Source organism: Macrobrachium nipponense, chromosome 18 (assembly GCF_015104395.2).
Source record: "Macrobrachium nipponense isolate FS-2020 chromosome 18, ASM1510439v2, whole genome shotgun sequence".
NCBI lineage: Eukaryota > Metazoa > Arthropoda > Malacostraca > Decapoda > Palaemonidae > Macrobrachium > Macrobrachium nipponense.
The window spans coordinates 23,944,847-23,970,622 of record NC_087211.1 but is presented as its reverse complement, the minus strand read 5'-3'; the positions used below and the strand labels follow the sequence as shown (position 1 = coordinate 23,970,622).

General features: G+C 38.6%; 1 protein-coding gene across 2 annotated transcripts in view; it reads right to left on the bottom strand.

Moving 5' to 3' along the window:
* Positions 1-2,290: 2,290 nt before the first annotated feature.
* The window catches only part of LOC135196924 (short stature homeobox protein 2-like), a 162,515-nt gene continuing 139,029 nt past the window's right edge, over positions 2,291-25,776 (bottom strand). The window contains exons 5-6 of one of the 2 annotated variants that reach the window (XM_064223761.1): positions 7,631-7,872; positions 2,291-4,194 (exon numbers count right to left, since the gene is read on the bottom strand). In XM_064223761.1, coding sequence (XP_064079831.1) covers positions 3,865-4,194; positions 7,631-7,872 — 572 coding nt within the window. In that variant the 3' untranslated portion in view covers positions 2,291-3,864. The remainder of the gene's footprint in view (positions 4,195-7,630; positions 7,873-25,776) is intronic. The other variant, XM_064223762.1, reaches the window with a different exon arrangement.

Genomic DNA, 25,776 nt, shown 5'->3' with positions numbered 1-25,776 from the left:
AATTAGTTTCCAATTCATTAGCTTGCTTAAATACCTCCGGGGGATAATATCCAGGACTTCTGAGGTTAAAAAATAAACTTCAGCTGTATTTCAGTGGGTAATATCATCAAAAAGCTGACGCAACTGCTGTCATTAGATTAAACTCGCAAGAAGAGTGTATCAACGTGCTGCATTTGTTTCTGTGCTGGCAATAACTGACTATTTCTGCGATGTAATCTTTAAATTGTGTTCAAAATTGATACAGGGCTGAAATGTCTCTTAAAAAGCGTTTCAAAACTATCCTATGGCTCCCCAAAAAGGCTTCTTTGACAGCCATCTTTCTCTGCAGCAACATTATTGACGATGATATCATAAACCCAGAGGTAATTATAAAAATGTCATTGCTCAGTTAACATTGAGATTAAAATGTGAAAATTAGTCTATATATATATATATATATATATATATATATATATATATATATATATATATATATATATATATATGTACATATATTATATATATGTATGCGTAACTTTACATACTGCATATCCTATAATCGGCGATGACTTCTGACTATCCAGTCCATGTCCTAAATGAGAAATATTGCCAAAAAATAAATAGGAACTCCATAGCATCTGTCATACCAGATGAAATGACGTTCGACTAAGATGAGGATACTCCCCAGTCCTGAATATAGTAAACGGGTAATGAAAGCCTCATATAAACCGACATCTTTTTATTCTTAAAACAACAAACGTTATACAGACGAAGAAAGAGAGGAGGAGGAGGAGGGTTGCTGGAATGTAGTTGATCGTCTTTGTCTTGTTGCCAGGAAGTGGAAAATCCAAAAAAGGAAATTCTTCAGGTATTTTCATAAAAATTATATTTACCACCAACTGAAAGTCTGCGACGATACAATGAAAAAATAAAAATATTTCTGGGAAAAACTAAGTTTCAAATTGATAATAAGTATAAGCCACTAACAAATGCACCATCAAGTATATGAAGGAGAACTTTACCAAACATTATTTTAATGACCAAATGAATCCCCCAAAATATGGTTCAAGAACGTTTTTCTTAATAATAATAATAATAATAATAATAATAATAATAATAATAATAATAATAATAATAATAATAATAATAATGGCGCAAACGAACGACAGTAAGAAGTTGAATATACTAAACAAAATCAGTAATGCTAGTCATAATGATATACAACCAACCCACGGGAAGGAAAGTCTGCAGAGAAACGATGAAGTGTAGTTTAGCTCGATCGTGCTGTGGAAACCTCTGGCTAATGAATCGCCCTCAATAGGGTCCGGTGGAGGACGAAACAGTCTGGTTTCGTCGCTTCTCTTCGCACTTTCCTTCATGTGGAATAACTGTGCTACGCAATTATCTCCACGTCCATGAAAATGACAAATGCAATGATGACGAGAAACAAAAATAAAACAACAAGAACAGCAGTAGTGCCATTCTTAACTAACTAAATGGGAGCCGAGCAACAAAGTCCGCAACGCAACCGAAGCAGCTCCGCCGACACTCGGTTCATTCCCTTCTCCCTCCTGATCAAGAACTGCAACGCAACACCCGGCATACTGGTGCAACGTAATTAGCCAATTAACGGAAAGGATGTTTATTGCACTATAAATTAGCAACTGATCAATTGTAATCGGCTTCGAATGTAAGGTAATTATAACTTCATTAAAATATTCTACATAACGATATTGGCAACACTAATGGTAATAACTATACTACTGGTAATGATAATTAGTCGCTTCGAGGTGATGACGCCATACATATTATACAGCTGAAGAGCCTGTTAAGGCAATATTAAACTGGAGAGAGCGATTTCTTCTACGACAAAGGACTGTAACTCTTTCCAGTCAACGAGGGAAATTTCTTTCCTTGATTTTCTTTACAATTATTCATTAACAAATCAGTAAATTAGCTAATTATTTAATCAAGTGGCGCAGCTGAGGATCAGAACTGTAGGGGGTGACCAGTGCAAAGTGACCAATCATAAGAACAACGGCGGCAAACACCAGAGTGACGCCAACTTACTGAATTAAAAAAAAATATTTGAAGAAGTATTTAAAGCAATTGTGAAAAAACCATGAACTGAACAGGATCAATTTAACGTGCATCTGTCTGCTTAACTGAAAAAGCCTTAATATGTAACAGTCACAAATGAAATACATGAGCCAATACCTTTGTAACATTCTCCTTCTCTCAAGATATATATATATATATATATATATATATATATATATATATATATATATATATATCAAAGACGTCTCATTCTTGTCTGTATGTCCATAGTATTTGGTTAAGTAAAGAATCCTAAGACTAAGCAAAACACAAAATGGCTGGTTCTTAACCCTTAAGCAGTAAACATCGAACTATTTGAATGTTGCTTTACACATTCCGTATATCACATACCTGCACTCAGACATTTCTCCCTTCGCAGTCAAAACGAACGTATGTATTCATATATTACACGTACATATACACATGTATGCACACTCACGGTAAATACTAATGCAATGTACACTTTAATGTCCCGTAGGCTCACTCAGCTTTCCCGCTTTCTCTTGGAGAAGGGCAGGAGCGTCTCGCCTTTTGCTAGACATCCAGAAAAACGGTTTCCAGGAATTTCGTTTATGATACAGTAACCACAAAATCATGTGCTCACATTGATTTATATAAATACGGTCACGAGTGTATTTACAGGGATCATACAGTATTTACAGATTACACAGAAGTAAATTGGTGGAGAAATCCAACCCTGCTGCCATTTTCTGTGACATTTGCCCTCAGTTTCCTAAAGAATAACCTTTGAATTATTAGCGGCTATGAGGCATTTTGAAAGGTAGTCACACAGTCTTTTGAAGCAATTCTTGTTAATAATAATAATAATAATAATAATAATAATAATAATAATAATAATAATAATTCGCAAGAAATTACCTTTATTTTAATTATATATATACATATACATACGTATGCATATACATATCATATATACATATATGGTATACATATATACATATACACGTAATACTGGCAAATGAGAACGGTATTTCCTTTCTTGTTAACTAAAGTGAAACTTATGTGAACTGGACTCGATCTGCTTTTCAAAATATATTTCGTTGTCTGGAGTTGCTTGTAAACAATCATGACTTATCCAGTGGCTACATAAAGAATACTTTCACCTTTCAGAGACCTCCATTACATAGACGACTCAAAAGATGGTTTTCAAAGTTCCTCTTATCGTAGCAATCTTGAACTCAATCCCCACTTCTTCTTTTTTTATATAACCTTCAATGGTTATATTTGATACAATAAAAATAAATGAAAAAGTGTATGGAAACTGAAATACTAAAAAACAGACACCTTTCAGATACAGATCTCGGAGTTACTGTGTGATACATGGAAACATATCTGACAGCGAATACTTTATATACTAAACACAATGATTAAAAAGCATCATGAAAATTAGGTATAACGATATTTGATACATAATGAGGAATACTGGCACACTGCATGCATTCATTTTTTGGTTCCCATAGCACCAATAACTATATTTCTGCTTCTGTACAAAGAAATCGACTTAGATTTCAGAAGAACAAATCTTTCCTTACATCGAAATCTGGAACCCAACTGATTTCTGAAATTACTGAAAAGGAATCATTACCGCTGACTTTTTCCTTCGCAGTTCAGTCCAGAAGACACCTTAGGGAGTAGAAAAATCGATAAACAGGTAAAGTAGCATAACAGGGAAATAAGTTACATCATCTTTGGCACTGGTATTGTACACATTCATAACAAGAAGCAACGAGTAAACGAGATAAAAGAAAAGAACGCCGAATTCTCTTAGGTCTGGGGCATAGTCAGGCCTAGTGCCTCGGCGTGCTTGCGGGCTTTCATCCTGAGCTCGGCTATGGAGGAATTCTTGGAGGAGATTCTCTCGGCGGCAGCCAGGGCGGAGAGAGCCAAGGGATAGGTCGGGTGAGGATAGTAGAGCAGAGGAGGTGAAGTCAGGGGATTGGCAGCACTGCCGGCGCTACTGCTCGAGTTTCCGCTCGCGCCACCGCCGTTGGTACTACTGGAACTGCTGTTGCTGCTGCTGCTGTTAGTGGTGCTGCTGTTGGCGCTGGAGACGCTCTGGATGCCGGCACTCAGGGACACCGCAGCCGCTGCGTACTGCGTGGACAAAAAGATCACATTCATGTCAGCTTTACAATACAAAACGATAAAATAAACGAAATTTAAATCCGAGTCCCTTTTGTTATCTCTTTAAATTTTGCAGCCAATATCACAAATGAAGTGGTGTACGTAAGGCCTCCTGAGACGAACGTGTCTAGACTTTAATCTCACGTGAATATAATGAAACAAAGAATGGAGGACTAGTACAAAGCTAAGCGCCAAGATGTTTAAGGAGGTCAGCAAACGAGCTCATGTCACAACGCAGACGCGCATTTCCGGGCAGTGTCTGCCAGTCTGGTATTTTGAGAAGTGCCACTGGTGGATGCACTTGAATTACTACTGGTGGTGGCTGCACCACTTGTGAGAATCCAGCAATGAAAGACGGCACTTTTCAGAGTACCTACTGCTTCGACTGCTGGCAATTTCCCGCTGTCTCAGGGCACAAAGACTGTCGCAGCCAGCGGGTCTGACGGTTTCATGATGATGGTCGGCTCTTTGACTGTCAACAGTGCGTCAAATTTCGCGTACAATAGGATGCCTATTGGAAGTATGGCTGTCAAAGTGTAGAGGCAGTAATGACGACAGCCGCCAATTATTGCTGATTCGCAGTTTCAAATACTGAACGCTGTTGCAAACAGTTGATTTGTTCATGTGTAAGGGCGCCTATTAAAATTAAAATTTTTAAGTGAAATCAGGAGCATTTTTGACCGGTAGGTTGGCAGGGCATGAAAACCAATCTTTCAGACCAGCTGATCGCAATTTCTTTTAATAGCCTTAAGGGGAAAAACAGTGATTATAATAATTCACATACAAAATGGTTCATACTTAAAAGAAAAAAATCAAAGAATAAACATTGCAGATACACGTTTTAGATTAAAAAAAAAGATGAATTAATATTTAATTCCAATAAACCTTCATCAACAAATGAAAATCTGCCATAAAAAACCCATCCAATTAACAATACTTGATAAGAAAACATCGCTTTGCAACTGCTTAATAACAAGGAAATAAAACTGCTGGTGAAAAGTTGTGTTGGTAAAACGGTAAAACTCCAACAAAAAAAAATCTCAATTGCTCTCATAAAAAAAGGAGCGCATTAACATTCATACAAATATTCTAACGGTCTGTTAAACCGACGCTGTTACTTGCTTTTTCTCTGGGGAAAAAAATCTTTATAAATTAAAGAGAACAATTCAACTGCAGTGATTTTGAAAATGACTCGGTATTAAGTCTATTACTGGTCATCCCTTTCTTTTCTCTTGGAGCATGCGCATATGTCTCTCGGCATACGACCATGCACACACACACACATATAGTATATATATATATAAATCCCTTATGCGTTCATATAAACAAATGCAGGTTTTACCGACAATAAAGAAGCTTTGGAAAATCATTTATAATTTGGGAAATTATATAAATTCCGTCCTAGTATAAGCAACTAAACATAGAAAACACACCCACACGCACATGTATACTTGTAACTGAAAAAAAGAGTGATGCCAATCTATGCCTATTATCATGTTCTCTTATAGTGATGTCAGATGAAACTGTTTTCTAGACGGTCCAACAAATAAAGAAGGAAGCAGAAACACGGAGATATCCGTGGTAATGAAGACCCTTCCTCATATCTGGATCACAGGCGTGATTTTCAGTGGACTTCTATTAGTTCAAATGCACTCTCGGTTTAATATGTGAGAAGTGTGTGTGTGTGTGTGTGTTTCGTTCAATAAGTATTCATTCAAAACTTCGAGTCTCGGATTTGCAGGGATATGGGGAGGGACAGAGAATAAGAATCATTTTTACCATTCACTTCTACATCTCATAACAACCACTCTAACTTATCTGTTTTGTGTTTTTATCCTATTCAGTTCAAGCTACCTCAGTCACTTTTCCCTGTCATCCAGCAACACCTAGTATATCGTCAGCTGCTTCCCGGTCTCCGTATAGCTACGTTTTTCACAACTTCGACTAATTTTGGGTGTTAATGGTCCTTGCTTTCAGCTACTTTCAGGATACAGAAGATAGTTTCCTATTTATTCCACCCTGTTTCTGTCTGTTACTCTATCTAGTCTTTTGCCAGTCTACCTTTTAAGCCAGTAACTCGAAACATTTTCACAGTCATGACCGCATTTTTACCCGCCACTATAGCTCAGTTAAAGTCATTTCAGCTCATTCACAAGTCAATCCAACTGACGCCTACCAGTTCAGAAACTTTTTAGACGACAGCTGTTTTTCCAGAAACCGGAGCCACTATTTTCAAACTCTCCACGTATATTTTTAGTCCTTCACCCAGTTTTTGAAGCATTTGAGATCATTTTCAAGTCATTTAAGCTACTTATACAGTCACTTCAGGAAACTTGAAAGAATTTTATACACAATTCCAGTCAACTGAGCTCATTTTTGTCATTCGAGCTATACCGTTAAAGTCATTCTTTCAAAAGTGATGTAACTTCAGCCACGGTTAAATTCGTGCCAGCTTCTGTTTCTTCTCTCCAGTCATTTCGGTCACTTCAACAGTCATTATAACTATTTTTCTCGTCGTCCCAGCTGCGTCCACAGAGACTTCAGGTCACTTCGGCTCCGTTTACCTGCTATATCCGCTCATACTTCAGTCACTTCAGCCCCTTCTCAAGTTACTTCATTTCCTTGTACAGTCTAAAAAGTCTCCTTCAGTTACTTCGGACACTTATGACTCCCTGCTACTACTTATCACATTCATTCCAACTACTTTTTACTATTTTTCCCATTCATTCCAAATACTTTTTATTAGTTTCTCCATTCATTCCAACTCCTTTTTCCTACTTTTCCCATTCATTCAACTACTTTTATTACTTTTCCCATTCATTCCAACAACTTGTTTCTACCTTTCCCATTCCAACTACTTTTCATTACTTTTTCCATTCATTCCAATAATTCTTTTTTACTTTTCCCATGCATTCCAATTACTTTTTTCTACCTTTCTCATGCATCCAAATTATTAATTTTCCCATGCATTCCAACTACTTTTTAATACTTTTCTTATTCATTCCCACTACTTTTTTCAACCTTTCTCATGCATTCCAGCTACTTTCCATGACTTTCCCCATTCATTCCAACTACTTTTTATGACTTTACACATTCATTCAAATTCCTTTTTATGACTTTTCCCGTGAATTCCAACTACTTTTATTGCTTTTCCCATGCATTCCGACAACTTTTATGACTTTTCCCATGCATTCCAACTACTTTTATTACTTTTCCCATGCATTCCAACTACTTTTATTACTTTTCCCATGCATTCCAACAACTTTTATTACTTTTCCCATGCATCCAACTACTTTTATTACTTTTCCCATGCATTCCAACTACTTTTTACTACCTCTCCCATTCATTCCAACAACTTTCCCAGTCATTGCAGCTTCTGCTGGACCCCTTTGTCATTCCTGCCTACCTGGTGGGCTGCCGAGAGAATTGCCGGGTCGAGCGAGAGCGCAGGTAGCGAGGGAAGCCGGTCGTAGGCAGGAGGGTGCAAACGAAGCGGGGACACATACGGGGAGACCCTACAGGCTTCCAGGGGCACTCCTACTCCTCCGGAAGCCCCGAGGCCTACGCTTACGGGGGGAATGACGCCCATTGGCGATGAGGCGGCGTTGGACGGTGAGAGCAACATCCCAGCTGAAAGAGAAGGAAAACCTACAATGATTACTTTTAGCGTTTGCCTCTACTCGATTTATTATTATTATTATTATTATTATTATTATTATTATTATTATTATTATTATTATTATTATTATTATTATTGGTAATAGTAATGGTAGTTGTAAACATTTATTATTATTATTATATTACATTCATAAAGTTGTTAATCTCACAGCAGTGTCCCTCTGTGGCATCGTCGGACAACGGTGCTTAACTCATCAAAGGGACGAGGCCAAATACAAAAGCAGAAATGATATATTACGAAGATTTTACATAATGATCCCGGGAACAATCGTACAAGCAACGCATAATAGGAGCGTTGAAAAAGGATGCAATGCAACAGTAGTGTGAGTATACATATACAGCATACATACATACATACATACACTCACACACACACACACACACACACAGAACACACATATATATATATGTGTGTGTGTGTGTGTGTGCGTGTAAAGTAAGTCATTCAATATTAGGCTTTCATTATGGACTTTATTACAATTTTTTTTAATTACAGCTCTATGAAATTATCTCTAATAATTCCAGTCTAATTTAGGCAAGCGACGCTGCACATGCTTCCTACATTTCAAACCTGCAAAGGTGCTCATCTTTTCATGACTTTCCTGTAAGAGTGTTTTATTTCGTAAAGATTTCTCATAATTTTACAATACACACTTCGAATATTAAAGCCTCTTTTTTCTAAATCTTCCTTTGAGTCACTCATTTTCATATTTAATCCCAATTCGATTTAGATAATACGGAAGTTTTCAAATTTATTTAATTCTTGGCCTCACCCAATTATTAAACTAATAAAACTAAAGGTCATCCATAAAAGTATCTATATCTCACTGATTAGCTTTAATTCTTTTTTTACCTCTGCCTTCTAAAGTCAACTTTAATCCCAGATTAATTCTGCTTCAGTACACGGTCACTCTATTGTATATAATAACGATCAAGATTTTTCTATTCATCTCTTCCTAAACCTCTTTTAGTTCCCTCGATAATTCTCACAGTTTATATCTGAACTTCATTCTGGCTCCAATAATTTAACACCATTAAATATATTAAGATAAAAGCTACTTAAACCCGATAAAGTTTCCTAGAAATTAGACCTAACTGGTTCGTTCAACTCAGATATGAGAGTTTACGGTAGATGTAAAGGCAATGTTCCTGATATTTTCCTTTACATATTCATACCTTGCATTTTCTGTACCCATCTCCCTCTCCCTCTTGCTACATGTACACATGCTCCCCGCCCACATGCGCATATGTGTGTATATAAATATAAATAAATACATATATATATATATATATATATATAATATATAATTATATATATATATATATATATAGATATATATACTATATATATTATTATATTATTATATACTATACATCGGAGCTCAAAGTTCAATGATCGTAAAGCTCGCCTCACTAATGCTAGTCCTCGAATTCAAATTCTTTACAGAACCGCAGTGCTTTGGAAACGCTCGGTAACACTTGGGTATACCTCTGCGTCTTCACAGAATACTAAAATACGCTGTACCATCCGCCTCTATCGGGCACACAATCTCACGCTGGCTAGTTATCGCTAAGCTCCCTTTCTACTATCTCCCACAACCCATCTGCCCAGCATTTTTAGGCGTTCTTATCCTCTCTCCATACATTATAAACACTTCACCAACTTGTGTAATGCATTCTCTCTACATGAACAAACCATCTCAAAATACCCTAAATACTCGCAAATGGTAGGAGGTTGTTTCTTTGAAAGAAAAACAGAATCTTTTAGGTCCCCTTTCATTAAAAACAGGAAGATATGGACACAAAACCTACATAAGGAGACCAGGTACTCGTGCATGCGTGTGCGCGTATTTTCAACTCTGTTTCGATGTACTCAGGCTTATTTTGAGTTTTCTGTAAAAGAAAACGATTGAGACGGCTTTGTCTCTCCGCCCTTAGATCTTAAAAACAACTGAAGGTATAGGGCTGCATACTGTTATGTTGATCATCCACCCTCAGATCACCAACCATACCAAATTGCAGCCTTCTAGCCTCAGTATACAACAGGCCACCACCGGGCGTGGCTGTAAGTTTCATGGGCCGCAACTGATGCAGCATTATGAGCTATAACAGAGAACTCGGTCGCGCCGAAGAAAGTTCGGCGCACTTTTAATTGTTATGAATTGTTATCCAATATAAGGACACAATCCTCTCAATTTCAGGCACTCATGAATTTACAATTCCGACCTTACTGTAAAACGATTCAATTCAAATTTTGCCATGGAAGGCTGCAAGCTGTAATGCATCACACCAAAACCTTTGTGGAATTTGCATAAGCTGACCAATTTGTTCTTGGTTGAATGCAAAACCTTGGGGTGAGTTCACACACACTTTCTCAGTTATGAAATAAGCTCTGGTCAAGCCCTGCTTAGGACATTCTTCAAGGGCTATGCAACAAATATCGAACAGTCTCATTCCAGAGGATTATCGTTGAGATGAGTAGCTTTTCGACTCAATAAGTAACTGGCCCGACCACTTGTGGATTCTGAAGCACTCTGGCTCTACCTGCCTCTTCGAAAAAGTATTCAAGTCCTATTTTTCTGGGAAACCTCTTAAAGCTAACATCTTTTGTGCTTGTATGTATGTAAGTATGTATGAAATAAAAATATATCAATGTAAAAATTGTACAGCGTTTTCCCAATTAAAAAAGCGCACAGTTTAATCGCAGCGTCAAAGCTTTTTCTAAAAACGGATCAATTTTCAGTGTACACATCTACACAAAACTGATTAGTTTCACAATAAAAAAAGACAGCCTTTATATTTAAACATTTCAGCATTTTTTTCCTATTTTAATGTCTCCCACTTTACCTATTCTAAAAAATAACGCATGTCTGAATAAAATCGAGAAACTGAAAAAATCGCCTCGTGTTATTCTGTAATCTAATATCCGGTAATATATGTTTTTTTTTTAATCTGTGACAAAGGGGATTAGAAAGGAGAAAATACAGAGGACATCCTTTGACAAACGCTTCTAATCTAATTTCCTGCAACAGCGACACATTTCCAAAGCAAAGGCCAAGGGATGGAGAGTGCTGCAAAAGTCCCTTTGCCACGCGAGCAGAGAGAGAGAGAGAGAGAGATCCTGAAGGTGTGCTCGAATTAGCACAGTGGAAAGAGAATGCAGAAACTGCGGATGATGCAGGAGAAGAGAGAGAGAGAGAGAGAGAGAGAGAGAGAGAGGTACGTTTGAATCAGAAGAGAGAAAGCGAAAGCGGAGGAAGTGTTGATGATTCAGGGGGAGAAGGGGAGAGAGAAAGAGAGGACGAGAGAGCTATGGAAACCTCACATGCAAAGGAGAGCATAATTTCACTATATTTCACTGAGTGGAATATAGGGGAGCTCAATAAAGGGTTATTAATGTAATAATGCAATATATTACAACTCTCGTGTAATTTGGCATTCATTTTGAAGCACACACTTTAAATATTTTATTTGGTTGAAAGCAACGCTCTCACATAGAAACTAGAATTCTTCATTCTGAAATAACTGACGCCAACCGCGCATAGGAACAGCTGACGTCTCCGGAAAAGTAAGAAAGAATATGGAGCTTTATGGAAAGAAATGACGCCGCCATCATAGGCTGTTGTTTGAAAAATGCAGAAAAACGCTATATGAATTTTCGCGGAAAGTATCCACAATGATATATAAAATCCGAGTGGATCTTGTTTTCCCTCCCCGGGGTGACAGTAGGGGAGACTTGACACAGCCACCCAACCCCTGCAAATCCGTTTCTCCGCTCCGGGTGGGGGCGTGGTAGGTAGGTAGGGGAGACTTCATCCCCGTCCTGCAAACCCGTTTGTCCGCCAGGGGTGGGGGTGATGTAGGGAGGGGATGGTGAGGGTAGGGGGAGACAGAAACGCCGAGGTCCATTTCAGGAAAAGTGCGATCGGAAAATGCGCTTCGCGACGACACAGCGCAGAGTGGAGAATGTGACTTTTCGTGAGAAAGGAAGAACAGGGTCACAATTTGACGTAATATTATTAGAATGAAGGTTTCGCGAAAAATGTGACGCCTTCATGAGAAAAAAATGAAATCAAAATAATGAGTTTCGAGGTAAGTATTATGAAGGAATATAACATGTTTATAGAAAAGTTGACAGGAAGGACTTTCCATGAAGTGTAAGTAGGAATAAAATATTTTATAAAAACCACTCGAGAATGGTAAACGTTTCTTTAAGTTTATAAGGCAAAATATACCGTGCTACAAAAAATGACGAAAGAAATTCAATAATCATGAAAAGTGAGAAGGAAAAATGGGATTCTAGATGGAACCTTCGATAAAATGACAAAAAGATTCATAAAACAAAATGACGAAGGAATATGATGACCTTTCAGGGCGGAAGGATTTGTGTGACGTTAAATTAGTAGAAGTCCCTGAGAGGCATGATGACGTATGAAAAGCCCGACAAAAAAATATGTTTCATGAAAGTACCCTATGAAGGGGCAATGCATATTTTTTTTCATATTATTTTATTACAAAATTATTCAGTCGTCAGATTCATTTTCATAAAACAACTAAACTCCTTTGATATAACACGAAGGACGTCTAATACTTTGAAGCAAGATTCGAGTGGTAGACAGCTAAAATGATTCAGGATTAACTCGGAATTCTGATAAAAAAAAGGATGCAAGGGGAGTTTTTTTTTTCTTCAAAGAAAATGGGATCCAAGCGAAGATCTCTTAAAAGACATTAGAATGATAAATTATACGTTAGAATTTTTTTTACAGAAAAGAGGATTCGACCTGAGACTTATTAGAAGAATATGAGATTCAAATGAAGATCACTTCAGACAATAAAACAGGAAAGGCGATTCAAGACGAGATCCGGAAAGAAAAACATTACATTTAGATTCAACGTCTCGAGAAAATAAGATTCAGCTCTATCCCGCTTTAAAAAAAAAAAAAAAAGTCAAGACTGAGTTACAATGAGCGTACGATTAAAATACGAAAAATAATACAATAAGAAATGTAGACTTAACGATGTCGTAATGGGAAACTGTGAAATAAGAAGTGATGTTCAACTAAAACATACACTCGTAAGATTAATGTGGAATTTACTTAAAGACGTCAAATAGGTGGGTTGCTTTGACCTAACAAGAGACCCCTTACAAAAGGTCGAAACCTCCGCTACCGATGCAATACGGTTTAAACAGACATTTCCATGGCAACAATGATCTGATTCCTACTATGCTATGGTTTGAACAGAAACCAGAAACAGGGAGCTGTTCTTACATTGGAGCGCGGACAGGAAGGGGCCGTTCATCATAAACACGAAATCCAGCAGCGAAAACCAACTCTATGAGATGAAACTGATGGTAAAATAATAAAACTTAAAACTCACAATTCAGGAGTTTTCTTGGTAAAAGAAATTAATACGTTAGTTTAAGGCTCCATTTCATCAACAATACATAAGAAGAAGGTGGGGCCCTATTGAAACCCACTGACAAAAGGTAATGTTGGATTTTATGGGCTAAATGAAGAGCGGGAAATGTTACTGATTACCTTAAAATAATGAGTTCAGATCTGATTATAATATTAGAAACGCACAAACTTGGAAGTGTAATATTTATACGGCAAATGACAAACGAACAGTCCGTATTATTTGTATCTCGAATGAAGACATCGCTTCCTCAGGAGGTCTATAGGAAACAGCAACTTATGTACGGCTGCTTTTCAGTCCGTTAGGACATTAAAAAAATGGTCGATGGCCAGTATAGTTTGAGTCTGTCATGAATGGTGTCCTACAAGGTAATGCTCCGAGACCTTTTGCTTTGCTAGTTATTAGTCGATACTAATAAGACAGAACAGAGCACACGGCAAAGTGCTTGTAATTAGTCGTTCTTCCCCAATGTGAGACAAATTAGCTCTCAGCCTTGACTAAGATCTGGATGGAGCGGACCACTATTCCATGCAGTCCTGGGGCATGTGGAGACCTCAAGCACATCATCATGGACAATAATCAACCCTTCTCGTGCCATGCTCCCACTCTATGGCTACCAGCACTGGCATCACTGTATAATTCCTGAGATTCTGACAATACTTGAAGCTACCATTGGCAGTGACGCTTCATTCTTTAGCACTGATAAAAACATCATCTTTGTTGTCAGAAGGGCGGGAAAATTCGTAAGGCTTCCTATATATACCAGATGAGATGAGAGTATGAATGGCACGCGCTTCAGGTCTCACTATGGGTAAATTCCACTTCCAGGTTAACTCTCCATATATATTCAGTTATATATTCATTTAAGTTGATTATTCCATATATATTCAGTTATATATTCAGTTAAGTTAATTAATAAACATCCAGGTACATGCTTATTCAGCTCTCCATTCCAGCATTCTACATTTTCCAAAACTTGAACGATGATTTTTCTTTAGTTCTGAAATTTCATAAAATTAATTTCTATAAGTATAAATATAGAGAAGACTTGCACTGTTGACGGCAGACAGCGAGATATTATTTCTGTAAATTCCACGAAAGGACAACTGTTTGCTGAAGCGAGATATGTCAACGATAGCGCAGCTGCTCAAGGGTCAAGTCTGTCTGTATCTCTTTGTCAGGTATTGTGATATCTGGTAAAACTGACATGTTTTGAACTGTCATGATTGACAATATGGATGTCATAGCAACATTAAGGCACATTTATTTCAGCAGAATTTTGATTCATATTACGATCAAATACGATACGATGGCATGATGGAACGCCAAACTTTGCTTGAGATAAAACGCTTTATGAACCCTCGTAAAAAAATAACCGGCAGTGAAAAAATGAGAGCCTCACTTCACCAGCTTTCAAGCAGGAAGACTCGCCGTATTCTACCTTAATCCGGGCAAACGTCAGACCTATACGAGCTTATTAATCAGGTGTTAAGAGAGACCTCGTTTGAAACTCCCCAAGAACCTTCCCAGGATGAAACGGGAATTAGTTTATTGGCAACCTCGAGACAAAAGAGCACCAGAATCCGCATCACCCTCCCAAGACCCTAATAGACTTCCCTACAGCCAACTTCTCCTCCCCCGTCTCCCCAACTCCCCCCTACCCAAGGTCCTGACCCCAAAACTTCGTCCCACCCTCCCTCCCTCCCTTCCCCTTAAAACCCGCCGGAGAAAACTAATTAAAAGTTCTTAATACGACAAAGAGAGAAGAAAAAAATTGGGAGAGGGAGCTTGCTCCAAAATGGCGCTGTAAAGAAAAACATAATTTGGTTGGAATAACAAAAACTTCACCGAAAGGAAACACAAACAATGAGAAAAGAAAGCGAAGAAAAAACTGAAAATTGAAAAGAAAGCGAAGGAGAGGTAATCAAGATGGAAGTAAAAATGAGTAATGTAGCAAAATAGAACAAAATTACATCTCAAGTAAAAATAAGAACAGGAAAAGATTACATCAATCAGAAAGGAGAAGAACATTTGGGAATATGCAAAGTTGAAAAGAACATCGAATGAAGGAAATCAATATAACGATGCAATTTAATGATATCTGAAACCAGAAATAAAACATTCTCCATGAATTCAATTTATAAACAAACATAACAGAGAGAGAGAGAGAGAGAGAGAGAGAGAGAGAGAGGGAGAGACAGATAGAGAGAGAGAGAGAGAGAGAGAGAGAGAGAAGAGAATCCAAAGGTCAGCACCCTCTCCTTTCCTCCTCCCGCCGCCCATTGGAACGATGCCCTTCGTTACTCCTTTGCGTCCTCTTCTTCCGAGGACTCCACCCCACGAAACCTGCCGTCCTCGCAGGAGACCGAATCCTCCGGCGTGTCGTTTTCGCCGCTGATCATGGCGCCTCTAAAGCGGAAAAATGCGTGTATTAATTTTGCCTCCTGCCTGGTTGACAACTCCATCCAGGCGCGATAATGCGAATAAACGCGAATCATTTCGTATAATTCTGCAGTGCCGTTTTGCCATAAAGTCCGTCGGAAAGTTTAGTAATTAGCTCACTTGCCTGAATATGATTAGGAGGGATTTTCTACCCTCCCCCCCCCCCCCTTCAATCACCTCCTCCTCCTCCTCCTCCTTCTCTACCCCCTTTCCTCCTCCTCCTACTACTACAACACCACCCCCTCTCATTTACCCCTCCTTCCCCTCCCTCCGTTCCTTCTAATATTCCGTCCCCCTCCCTCCCCCCTCTTTTCACAGCCTTTCGTCGTTGTGTACCGTCGTCATAATGACATTGTCTCGGCGCCGGGAAATAATTGGATTTGTCGATTTATCGGATTAACAGATTTTCAGATTTTGGGATTTGCATAATTTTGAATCCTTGGAATGTTTCGAGGTAAAATGGATAAAGGGTCTCTCTCTCTCTCTCTCTCTCTCTCTCTCTCATGAATAAATATTAATATTAACGCCAGTATTTGTCCTTTCTTTCCCCTCCTAATCCCATCCACAACCAACCAACCCCCTCTGTTTTCCTCTTTTCATTTTCGCCTCTTTCTCAGTTTTTCAAAGTCTCAAATTCCCTCTTCCTGATATGCGCTGGAATCGTTCCATTGGAAAGGGTTGCTTCATTCTTTGGAATCTCTGAACAAATAGTACCACACTATACGATGAAACTACTACACAGGAGAGGGTTGTTCCAGCCTGCAAGTTGGAATCATAGAAAATGAAAGCCTTGCACAAGCCTATTCGTTGACACCGCTGGACAGGGAAGGGTTGTACCGCCTTCGGACCGCCTTCGGAACTGAAACCTCTAGAAAGAAAAGGGTTGCAATTTTTGTATCCAGGAAATCATGAAAGCAGACACAGCTGTGAAAATCACTATGAATAACTTGAGGCACTTCCTGTCACGGTTCGCTCGGTCTCCGGTCTTCTTAATATCATTTACTCATTATTAACGGCACCACGGCACGAATCCTCTTAGAGAGACTCCTGCTACAGTAACTGGAAGACCTCGAACCCTTTTATTTAGAGATATGCAAGATCAGATCTTCATTTCGAAGCTCTCAACTTACGACAAATACTTTCAGTGATGTGACAAGATAATCAAGGTTTTGCTTATCAGACTGTTAATCAGTTGGTTCTTAGGGAAGCTGAAACCTCAATGAACGAAGGCTTTGGTCACTTGAACCCGTTTTCTGACAATGGAATTGAAGTTTCATGGTTTCAAGATAGTTTTTTCTTTCGGACAGGTTCCGCTTTCCCACCTCATAGTATTTTTCTGAGGTCTAAGCCAAAGATAAACCATACATACAATATAAACAGGTAAATCCTAAGCATATTGCGATCTAAGTACGTGACAGCAAAGCCAAAGTCCAAGGAACAACGCCTTTTCTGTCCCCATATTTCAACAGTGTGGTGAATAGTCAGTTCACCTAAACATACTTTTTTTAAAATATTGCCGAGACTTTAAACAATAATGAAGACTAACTCATCTAAACATCATGTTATCACAGTTTGGTTTTACGATACAGGAATTCATGATCACTTTCTCCAACCACTTTTCACTTGAAGAGCTGAATCCTCAGCCATGTTTATTTTTCCTAAATATGAAACAACAGTATGAAAATCAAGAAATAATTCCAGTCCCATAAACTTCCTATTCCATTCTTTTTAAGGGCGTTAGATTAAAAAATGAGGTCTAATATGGCATCAAAGCCTTTTAAATAAAGGAAAAAATGGGAGACAAAGACTTTCCTCAACAATGGAAGAAATCGGAAGTCAAGTATTTGACGCCAAACGCGATTTGCAGGGCCTGTGTAGATTAAGTCTTTCCTAAAATGAGTCTGTAGAGATGACGTTATGAAGAAGCATCCTCGTGAGAGTCCAAATTCTATAAAACAATGATAAAAAAATGTTTTCAGTCATTTACCTTCTTCTGCCAAATAATCTTCATTTACATAATAACTAATATTCAATTGTTCTAGTTCTGTGATCAGCGGGACTGAATTTTTCTTCAAATATGCCCTTTTAGATTGTTCGTAAAACGACGTGAAATGAAAGGAGACTTCTACTGAGCTGTTACAACTTCCTCATGTAACAAAAGCCCTCCGCTCTCTCAGGGAAAACTGAAGTACGAGCTCGCTAGCACCCGGCGCGCTGCTTCACCGAAGCAAATGCCGACATCCACCTAAGGCTTTGCGGAATGACAGGAGCGATTCGCAGGCTTACCAAACATGAGTCGAGCGCTGCAAAATTCAGCCGTGAAACCCACTATGGCTGAATGCATTCATCAATGGTGGCCGGCTGTGTCGTATGCATACGAGTATATCTTAATGTACAAATACAAGTTGCTCTTTTACCATACAGAAATCCATACATAAATAGTACATACACACATACCTAAGAGTAAAAGTGCAAGAATGCTTCCTAATATCTCGACAGACTAGGAAAGTAGGAATCTGCCTGCAGGGGCATGGCAAATGACGTTTTGTGTTCAATACTTGATTGCAGACCTCACCCTTTACAGGAGGGTTTTATCTCTTTTTTTTTCTTTATTTAAAAGAATTTAACGCCACATCCGAACAAATGACTATACTCGTTTTTTTTTTTCCATCTGTCCACCCGCCTGTGGTGTTTGCGTATGGTAACACTGCGTCCCGGGCTTTAGATACTTACATTCAACAATAATAACAATATCCTATTTCGAATATTAACGATGTAATTCGCATACAGTAAATTATTAAAACACTTTTCAGTTGCAAATGTACACCCAGATATCCTTTCATTTGCTTAAAACTTAGACATAGCGAAACTATTTAAGGCCCAGGACGCAGTGTTACCATGCGCGACCACCACAGGCGGATGGACAGATGAGTATAGGTCTATCGTGGGTCAGATTGAAAACTTCAAGAAGCACACGACAGCTTGTATTCCAGCTAAGAATGTATAGAATGCCTACATTTATTTCAAGGCTTGCAGGGATCTTCCCAGACATTGGCCCCCACCGGGTTTTAACCCGGTATGTATCCACCTCTGCAGCGTGTTTAGTACAAGTACGGTAGGGAACACCGAAAAAATAATTCAAACGTACAAGATGGCTCCCTCTCGTAACGTTCCCTCCTTAGAAACCAATAAGAAAATTAAATACCAGGCTCTCATGAGAGAGAGAGAGAGAGAGAGAGAGAGAGAGAGAGAGAGAGAGAGAGAGAGAGAGAGAGAGAGAGAGAGAGAAATGCTATACTACGCAAGAGGTAATTAAAAGGCATCTGGATAAACAGGCCCTTTTTGTCTGGTGAAAATCAAAGCAAGAATATGCATGAGAAACCAATGAAAAAGATGTCGGCTTAAAAAGATTAAGGGTATTTTTGAAAAAGGGATCCATAAAAGTTATCTCTCATTTGGAACGGCCAAAGAGAACAACGGCGTTGGAAAAAAAAGGGAGTCTGGCTGCTATAAACGCAAAGGAGATGATTATGCGCTTTTGTAGTGTTCTAGAGTTGAAAAAATAAAAAATAAAAAACAAACAAACGGATAGAAGCAGAAATGAACACTGGCATTTGGCAATACACGTCTACTGTATCGTAGTTGTATTGTTTTTAAAAAGGAATGGAAAGAGTGATTTCATTCGTTTAGCAAATGATAGCTACGAGAAGAGCCGATAAAAAAAATTGAAAGCAGAAGAAGAGATAATTTTTGGAAATATGTTAAATAGACATAATATCTGGTTCTGCGAGAGATTTTGGGGGAAGGAACAGAGAGAGAGAGAGAGGAGGAGGCGGGGGGGGGGGCCGGGGGGTTGTCCATTGGGGCTTATGGTATTCGCCGAAAACGGCAGAACAGTTTTCGATCAGTGTTCATCAACGGGACAAAAGAAATGAAAGAAGAAAAGAAACATAGGACGAATAAATGTACCCAAGCGAGTTTGGCGTAATGGTCGTATTTTCCTTTTCTGAACCGGGAGTGGTAATGAGGTTTCCTTCAAAACGAGAGGAGCAGCAGGATAGAGGAAGTATTTTATATAACTACTTCGACGTACTGTGTATTCGGGATGAGCATTCAGCGCTTTTAATTTTGTACATTATCTTTTTATTATTTATTATAAGAGAATCTTCCTCGAAGATTTCACCCCTGACCAGTGAGATGCCACCCGAAGACTGTACCCACCCAGCCACTGAGGGAACCAAATACGCTACTGCTCAGACTTTGAACCACAGCAGCTGGCCGACTTAATTATCAGCAGTTCAAATCCCGAAAGAGGAGGTTTGTTTTTTATATACATAATTATTATTCGTGCAAGTATTGCTGTAGCAAGCCAAAAAGGTCATGAACGTGAGAAGAAGATCCCACAAATTATATATCTGTCGATATACGAAAATTGGTAATAAAAGTATACCGAATTGCAAATGAAAATAACTATTGGAAATATACAAACAGACACTAACGAAATATACAAATGAAAGAAATCAAGCACACGTATATGGTACATCAAAGCCTCTCTTTAACTGACGAGCACTCATACCCATAACTTGATGGGACGTGTCTGATACTCAGGAATGTGGCAATCAAGCAAACACGAGTATAGGACTCACCTACTATGCAGAAAAAGAATGAAGGGCGACATGGAGCTTCCCTTAAGACAATTAAGACGTTACCCTACAATCGCCTTAGTTATTATTTATGGAGAAAAGGAAACTACAAACTACTGCTTCGGGCATTCAGGTGTCCAGAGGATAGTGGGCAGCGAGTGCCGCTACATCAAGACGGGAGAACGATATTCAAGCCTCAGCAGAAAAACTGTGACATATGACATTCGTACCACTACCCTGCTAGATACAGGAAATCACACGAGCAGCATTGTATGATGAGTTCATAATGTCTACATGAAAACAAAGCTTTGAAGTCGAAGGTGGGACCTAATCTGCTCGGAAAAGTCCTGAGAATCCAGAAGGAAAGCGCTGCCTAAGCCATTGCTAAATCTCTTTGCACAAATCTGGACAACTATCCAATGACAAGAATCATACTTTTCAGGGTACTTGTTGAAATGGAAAGACATCTTAAGCAACAGCCTCCGAAAAAAAAAAAAATCTCTTTCTCTTTAAGAAACAATACTCGCTCTCTCTCATGTGGCAAGTGACAAAGGGTTCGCATCCATACCATATTACAGAAAATACATCATTTACAAACCCATCTTTCCCCGCAGAACTAAATAACTACCCTTTTCAGCTTATTTCTCACCAGTGACAAAGACCAACGTCATCCTCGTTGTTTGCAACCAAGTCGAGTGGTGATTCCTTTTCTATCTGCAAATATTTCAGTATCTTTAGCAGATTTACGCGGATACAAAGTTTAGCTATCGCGATAGGCTGATGGAGGCGGAGACACCTAAAGAGTATAGCCTGTATTCTGCAAAATATAGTAAGAATCACGCTCACACTCACGCATGCAAATAAATGTATCTATGTATGTACGTGTGTATATATACGTGTGTGAGAGAGAGAGAGAGAGAGAGAGAGAGAGAGAGAGAGAGAGAGAGAGAGAGAGAGAGAGAGAGAGAGAGAGAGAGAGAGAGGAAATAAACGATGCATTTTCTCCAAGGCAAAAAGCAAAATTTAATAGAAAACTGATTCCCCTAAAAATCCATTTCAGCATCAAGCAATAAAACATTTTAAACGTCAAATTATCATCAGCGCAGCATTAGAAAAAGCGCAAAAAGCAACAATCAAGGTATTTCACTCATCAATTTCGAATAACATTACAACTGAAAATCATGGTACGTGTTTAACTAAATAAAAAAAAAAGCTTCCGACATCAAATCCAGCAGAGCGACGCTTGAAAAAATACGCAGTAATTTTTTCCCAGTGACACATAAATCTCTTTTAATTAAACTGATTAGTCTGATTGAAAAAATTGACTTCATTTCGATGTTTCCATTTTTCGGAAAATACAGTTATCAGTATGGATTACTGTATTCAATCAAATTTATGAAATTCATAATTACGGGAGAATACGCCGGCGGATAATTTGGAATTAGTGACAATAACGACCATTGCAAAATTGCTGGACACTTTTTCCAGTGATCCTTGACGAGTAACATTTAATATTAATTTCAATCGAAAATCCCCTGGTGATTAATGACACGAGAAATGGGAAGGAAAGGAAAGAACGTATGTAAAGAAGGTGCTTTAGGTGAGAGTTCAATTGCAAGGCTGATGCTCAGAGCCTCTGCATGACATTCACGATAGAAGAAGAAGAAGAAGAAGAAGAAGAAGGAATAAGAGAGAGGGCTCCCATGCGTCCAAATGCATGGCCGCTTGGGTCCTTTGTCGCAACATTCCAAAACAATTGCGAAGTATGATAATGAGCAGGACAATTCGCCTCGCTGAAGAAAAGTCCGAGAGTAAACAGCTCTGCTAATGTCCAATTAAATTTAGATCTTTATTTCATTTAGCAATTGGGCCGTGAGACAGAGCGCCATTAAAATAATTGTCGTCATTATCGCTGCCATCGTCAACAGCAGGCTGCTTGCTGCAGTATCAGGCGCTACGCGACTGTTCAGAAAATAAAATTGTGAGCACTTGATTGTCGTTTCAGCACTACAGCGACGGACGTGACTTCATTATTCAGACCAAAACGAAGAGTATATTATCAATTTTAAACAGAAACGGACTGATTTTCCCTGACAGTTGAATTATTATCAATCCCTCTTTAGCATCACTCGTCACCGATGATCTCTTTTGGGAGATCCAATATGGCTGACGGGCAACACGCTCACCAATGCGTAGAGAGGTTTTACTACCGCCTATTCTAATTGACTTCTCCAGGGGCCACGTCACACCACTTATCCCAACTGGTTCGAGGGGGTGGAGGAAAAGAAAGGAGTGGAATTGAGGATGGAGGAGGAAGAGGAGGAGAAGGAGGAGGAGGAGGAGGAGGGACACGCCCCCCAGGCAGCAGTAAATCACCCTCAAATCAGCGATACTGAGAAATCCAATCCGTAGCAATAACAATAAAATTAAAACTCCCCGCTCGGTTCATAATGGCGCACGGGACCTGTCAGTTGATTTAACAAGTTTTCAAATCGTAAAATTAGGGGAGTCAGATAGATAATTCGATCAGGACCCCGACGAATGAGGGCCGTGAAAAATTTAGCGTCTCCCTCTGGTGTGCTTGAACGTTTAACTTTCTGCCGTCATTCTGTTAATTCGATTTTTATGGCTACGACAAAACGCGCAAGAAAGAAAAAAAAACCTCGCTCTCTCTCTCTCTCTCTCTCTCTCTCTCTCTCTCTCTCTCTCTCTGTCAGAATTGCGCCAGGAAAAGGAAAACTCGGCCTGGCACCCCATTCTTAACCTCTGTTTTCCTGATTTTCATTCTTATCCTTTCTTGAAAGTTCCTTTTGATTTATGTTTCTCGTGAACTTAAGGACGCTCGCAATTTCTTTTCACTTTCTTCTTTTTTTTTTCCTTTTATTTCTTAACTTGTTCCCTTCAGATCTCGTTATCGGTCCCTCCTTTGTGACCTGCAAACGTCTCCCTCGGGAGGAAAGTATTTCAATTACGAATTGACGTCACATAAGGGTATCAATTCGAATCATGATCAATACTGGAAGAGGAGAGGACGTCCACGCTTTGTTTGCAGGAGTGGATTTTAGAGTGAGAAAGACCAACTTTCCTTCTTCTCTCTTTCTTTCTCTCTGTCGTTTTCTTCTTCTTCTTCTTCTTCTTCTTCTTCTTCTTCTTCTTCTTCTTCTTCTTCTTCTCTCTCGATACTTTGTATTTCAGTCACTGAAGGTTCTTCAATTTATTAAGGTAACAAGGCTTATAAGTATTTCGGTTCCTCTTCTGTCATGCCTGGGAAACTGTCTTGTCCGCTGCCCTCGTGAAGTAATAAGCACGAACTATCATCCAGGTACGGTCATAGCACGTGCAGTTCAGCCAGCATGCTGGCAGCAAAAAATACCTTCCAATAAAAGTGCTTTCTTCAAGCACTCATTTACTATCTAGTACAGGGGTTCTCAAACATTCTAACTCCATGAACCCCTTATGAAGCTTCAAATTTTCTATCGACCCACACAAGACTAGCATTTAATAATTAAAAAAAATACAATGTCAGAATCAATTTGAGTAGTATCAGTTTAGTACTTGACATTCAGTATGATAAAAAAAAAGTAACACCTAGTTAGAAAATATGTTTGGAAATTTAGATGTACGATTATATGTAACTTAATTCTCTGACACGTTAGTTATTCATCGACCCCCTTTTGACCTCTTGACTATTCATAGACTCCCTTGGATGGTCCTATTGACCCCTGGGGGTCGATATCGACCACTTTGAGAACCCCTGATCTAGTACATGGAGGACACTTAAGAAACATAGGAATATGACTTTAACACTTTAGTAATCAGTTCTCTCCTCTATAAATTGAGAGAGAGAGAGAGAGAGAGAGAGAGAGAGAGAGAGAGAGAGAGAGAGAGAGAGAGAGAGAGCGTAATTCTCAGAACGAAATTAATCAACCAAAAAGGAAAAAAAGAATATTCTCAACGGTGATTATATAAACAAAGAGGCATTATTTGCTATCACTGAACTAAGTCACTTTGAGAAGGCAGCAAGCTCTACGGCTATTAAAAACCTCTGAACGAGTTCATCTAGTCTGAACTTATTACCTTCGCCAAGGTCGGTTTGCGCATTCTTTCTGTCTGTTGGCTAGATTATGCATGAAGTCATGCATGAAGTTTTGGAAAATTTTGACTAAAGGTGGGCCTTGCGACTGGCAACAAGGGATTAGAGTTTGAGGGAAATAGGAGAGCAACTTTGGGAGAAAAAAGGCATTTCTTGTGTCGTGGAATACTTAGTGTTGGTAGAAGTTTGGGGGTCTCTGTGCGCTCATGTTTCTCATTTATTCAGTTGCTGAAACTGATGAAAATATCAACGAAAGACTATTCTCTGAAGATATTTTTGGGAAGTTAACAATGTAAACTATTCGGTTCAGTTTTGCACAAACCGAAGGTTAGGGAAACTACCAAATTTCCACTGCTTACTCGTAGGTAAATTGTGAAATTCGCAAACAAACGAATACTGTCTTTCCTCAAGAAGAATGAATAACTGATTCATTGTAAAATTAATAAATACAGATAACAATTAATCGACTTTCACCAGAAAGACTGTTGCTGTAAGTAATATAAACATGAGCACTCAGAACAGAATAGGTGAAAACAGAGGTTTTACATTTCGCAAATATAAACAGCAAAAAATTGAGAAGAGCAGGAAACTCAGAGGTCAAGAAATGGATTACGATTGCAATTAACTCAACAAAACGAATTTAAATTGACGTATAACTAAATCCACGTGAGATCAAGTTGCGAAAATAAAATTCTGAAGAGCGCAATAGATGGAATATCATTTGAAAACGAGTTTCCGCTTTCTCTTTCCTACGTTCGGTGATGACGCGAATAACAATCACCGAAAAAAATACTGGATATTTGTTTGTCCTTCTTTGCTTGCTAACAAAATTACTGTGAAATGATGAAATAGTATAAAAGCAGATTTATTCATATCTTTTATACCCACACTGTATCATCTTCTATTTTTAGAACATGATATCAAAAAAGTTATTGCTATTATTAATATCTTTATTATGATTTTCTCGGAAGCATCCAAGAAGGGTGTTCATATTCTGAGAAAATAGGAAAAGGAAGCAACGGAAAACAAAAGAGAACTGAGTATTAAAAATGATAACAAATGACTACAAAACATATAAAGTACAACATCTCATCGAGTCCATAATAAATAAACAAATGACGATATACCGATATAGTAATACTCTCTGGTTACGGAACTTCTACCTTCCCATGCCTGAGGTACGACAAGAAAAAAGGAGAATTGATTGAACAGAATATTGAATTTAGGCCAAAGGCCAAGCACTGGGATCTATGAGGTCATTCAGCGCTGAAACGGAAA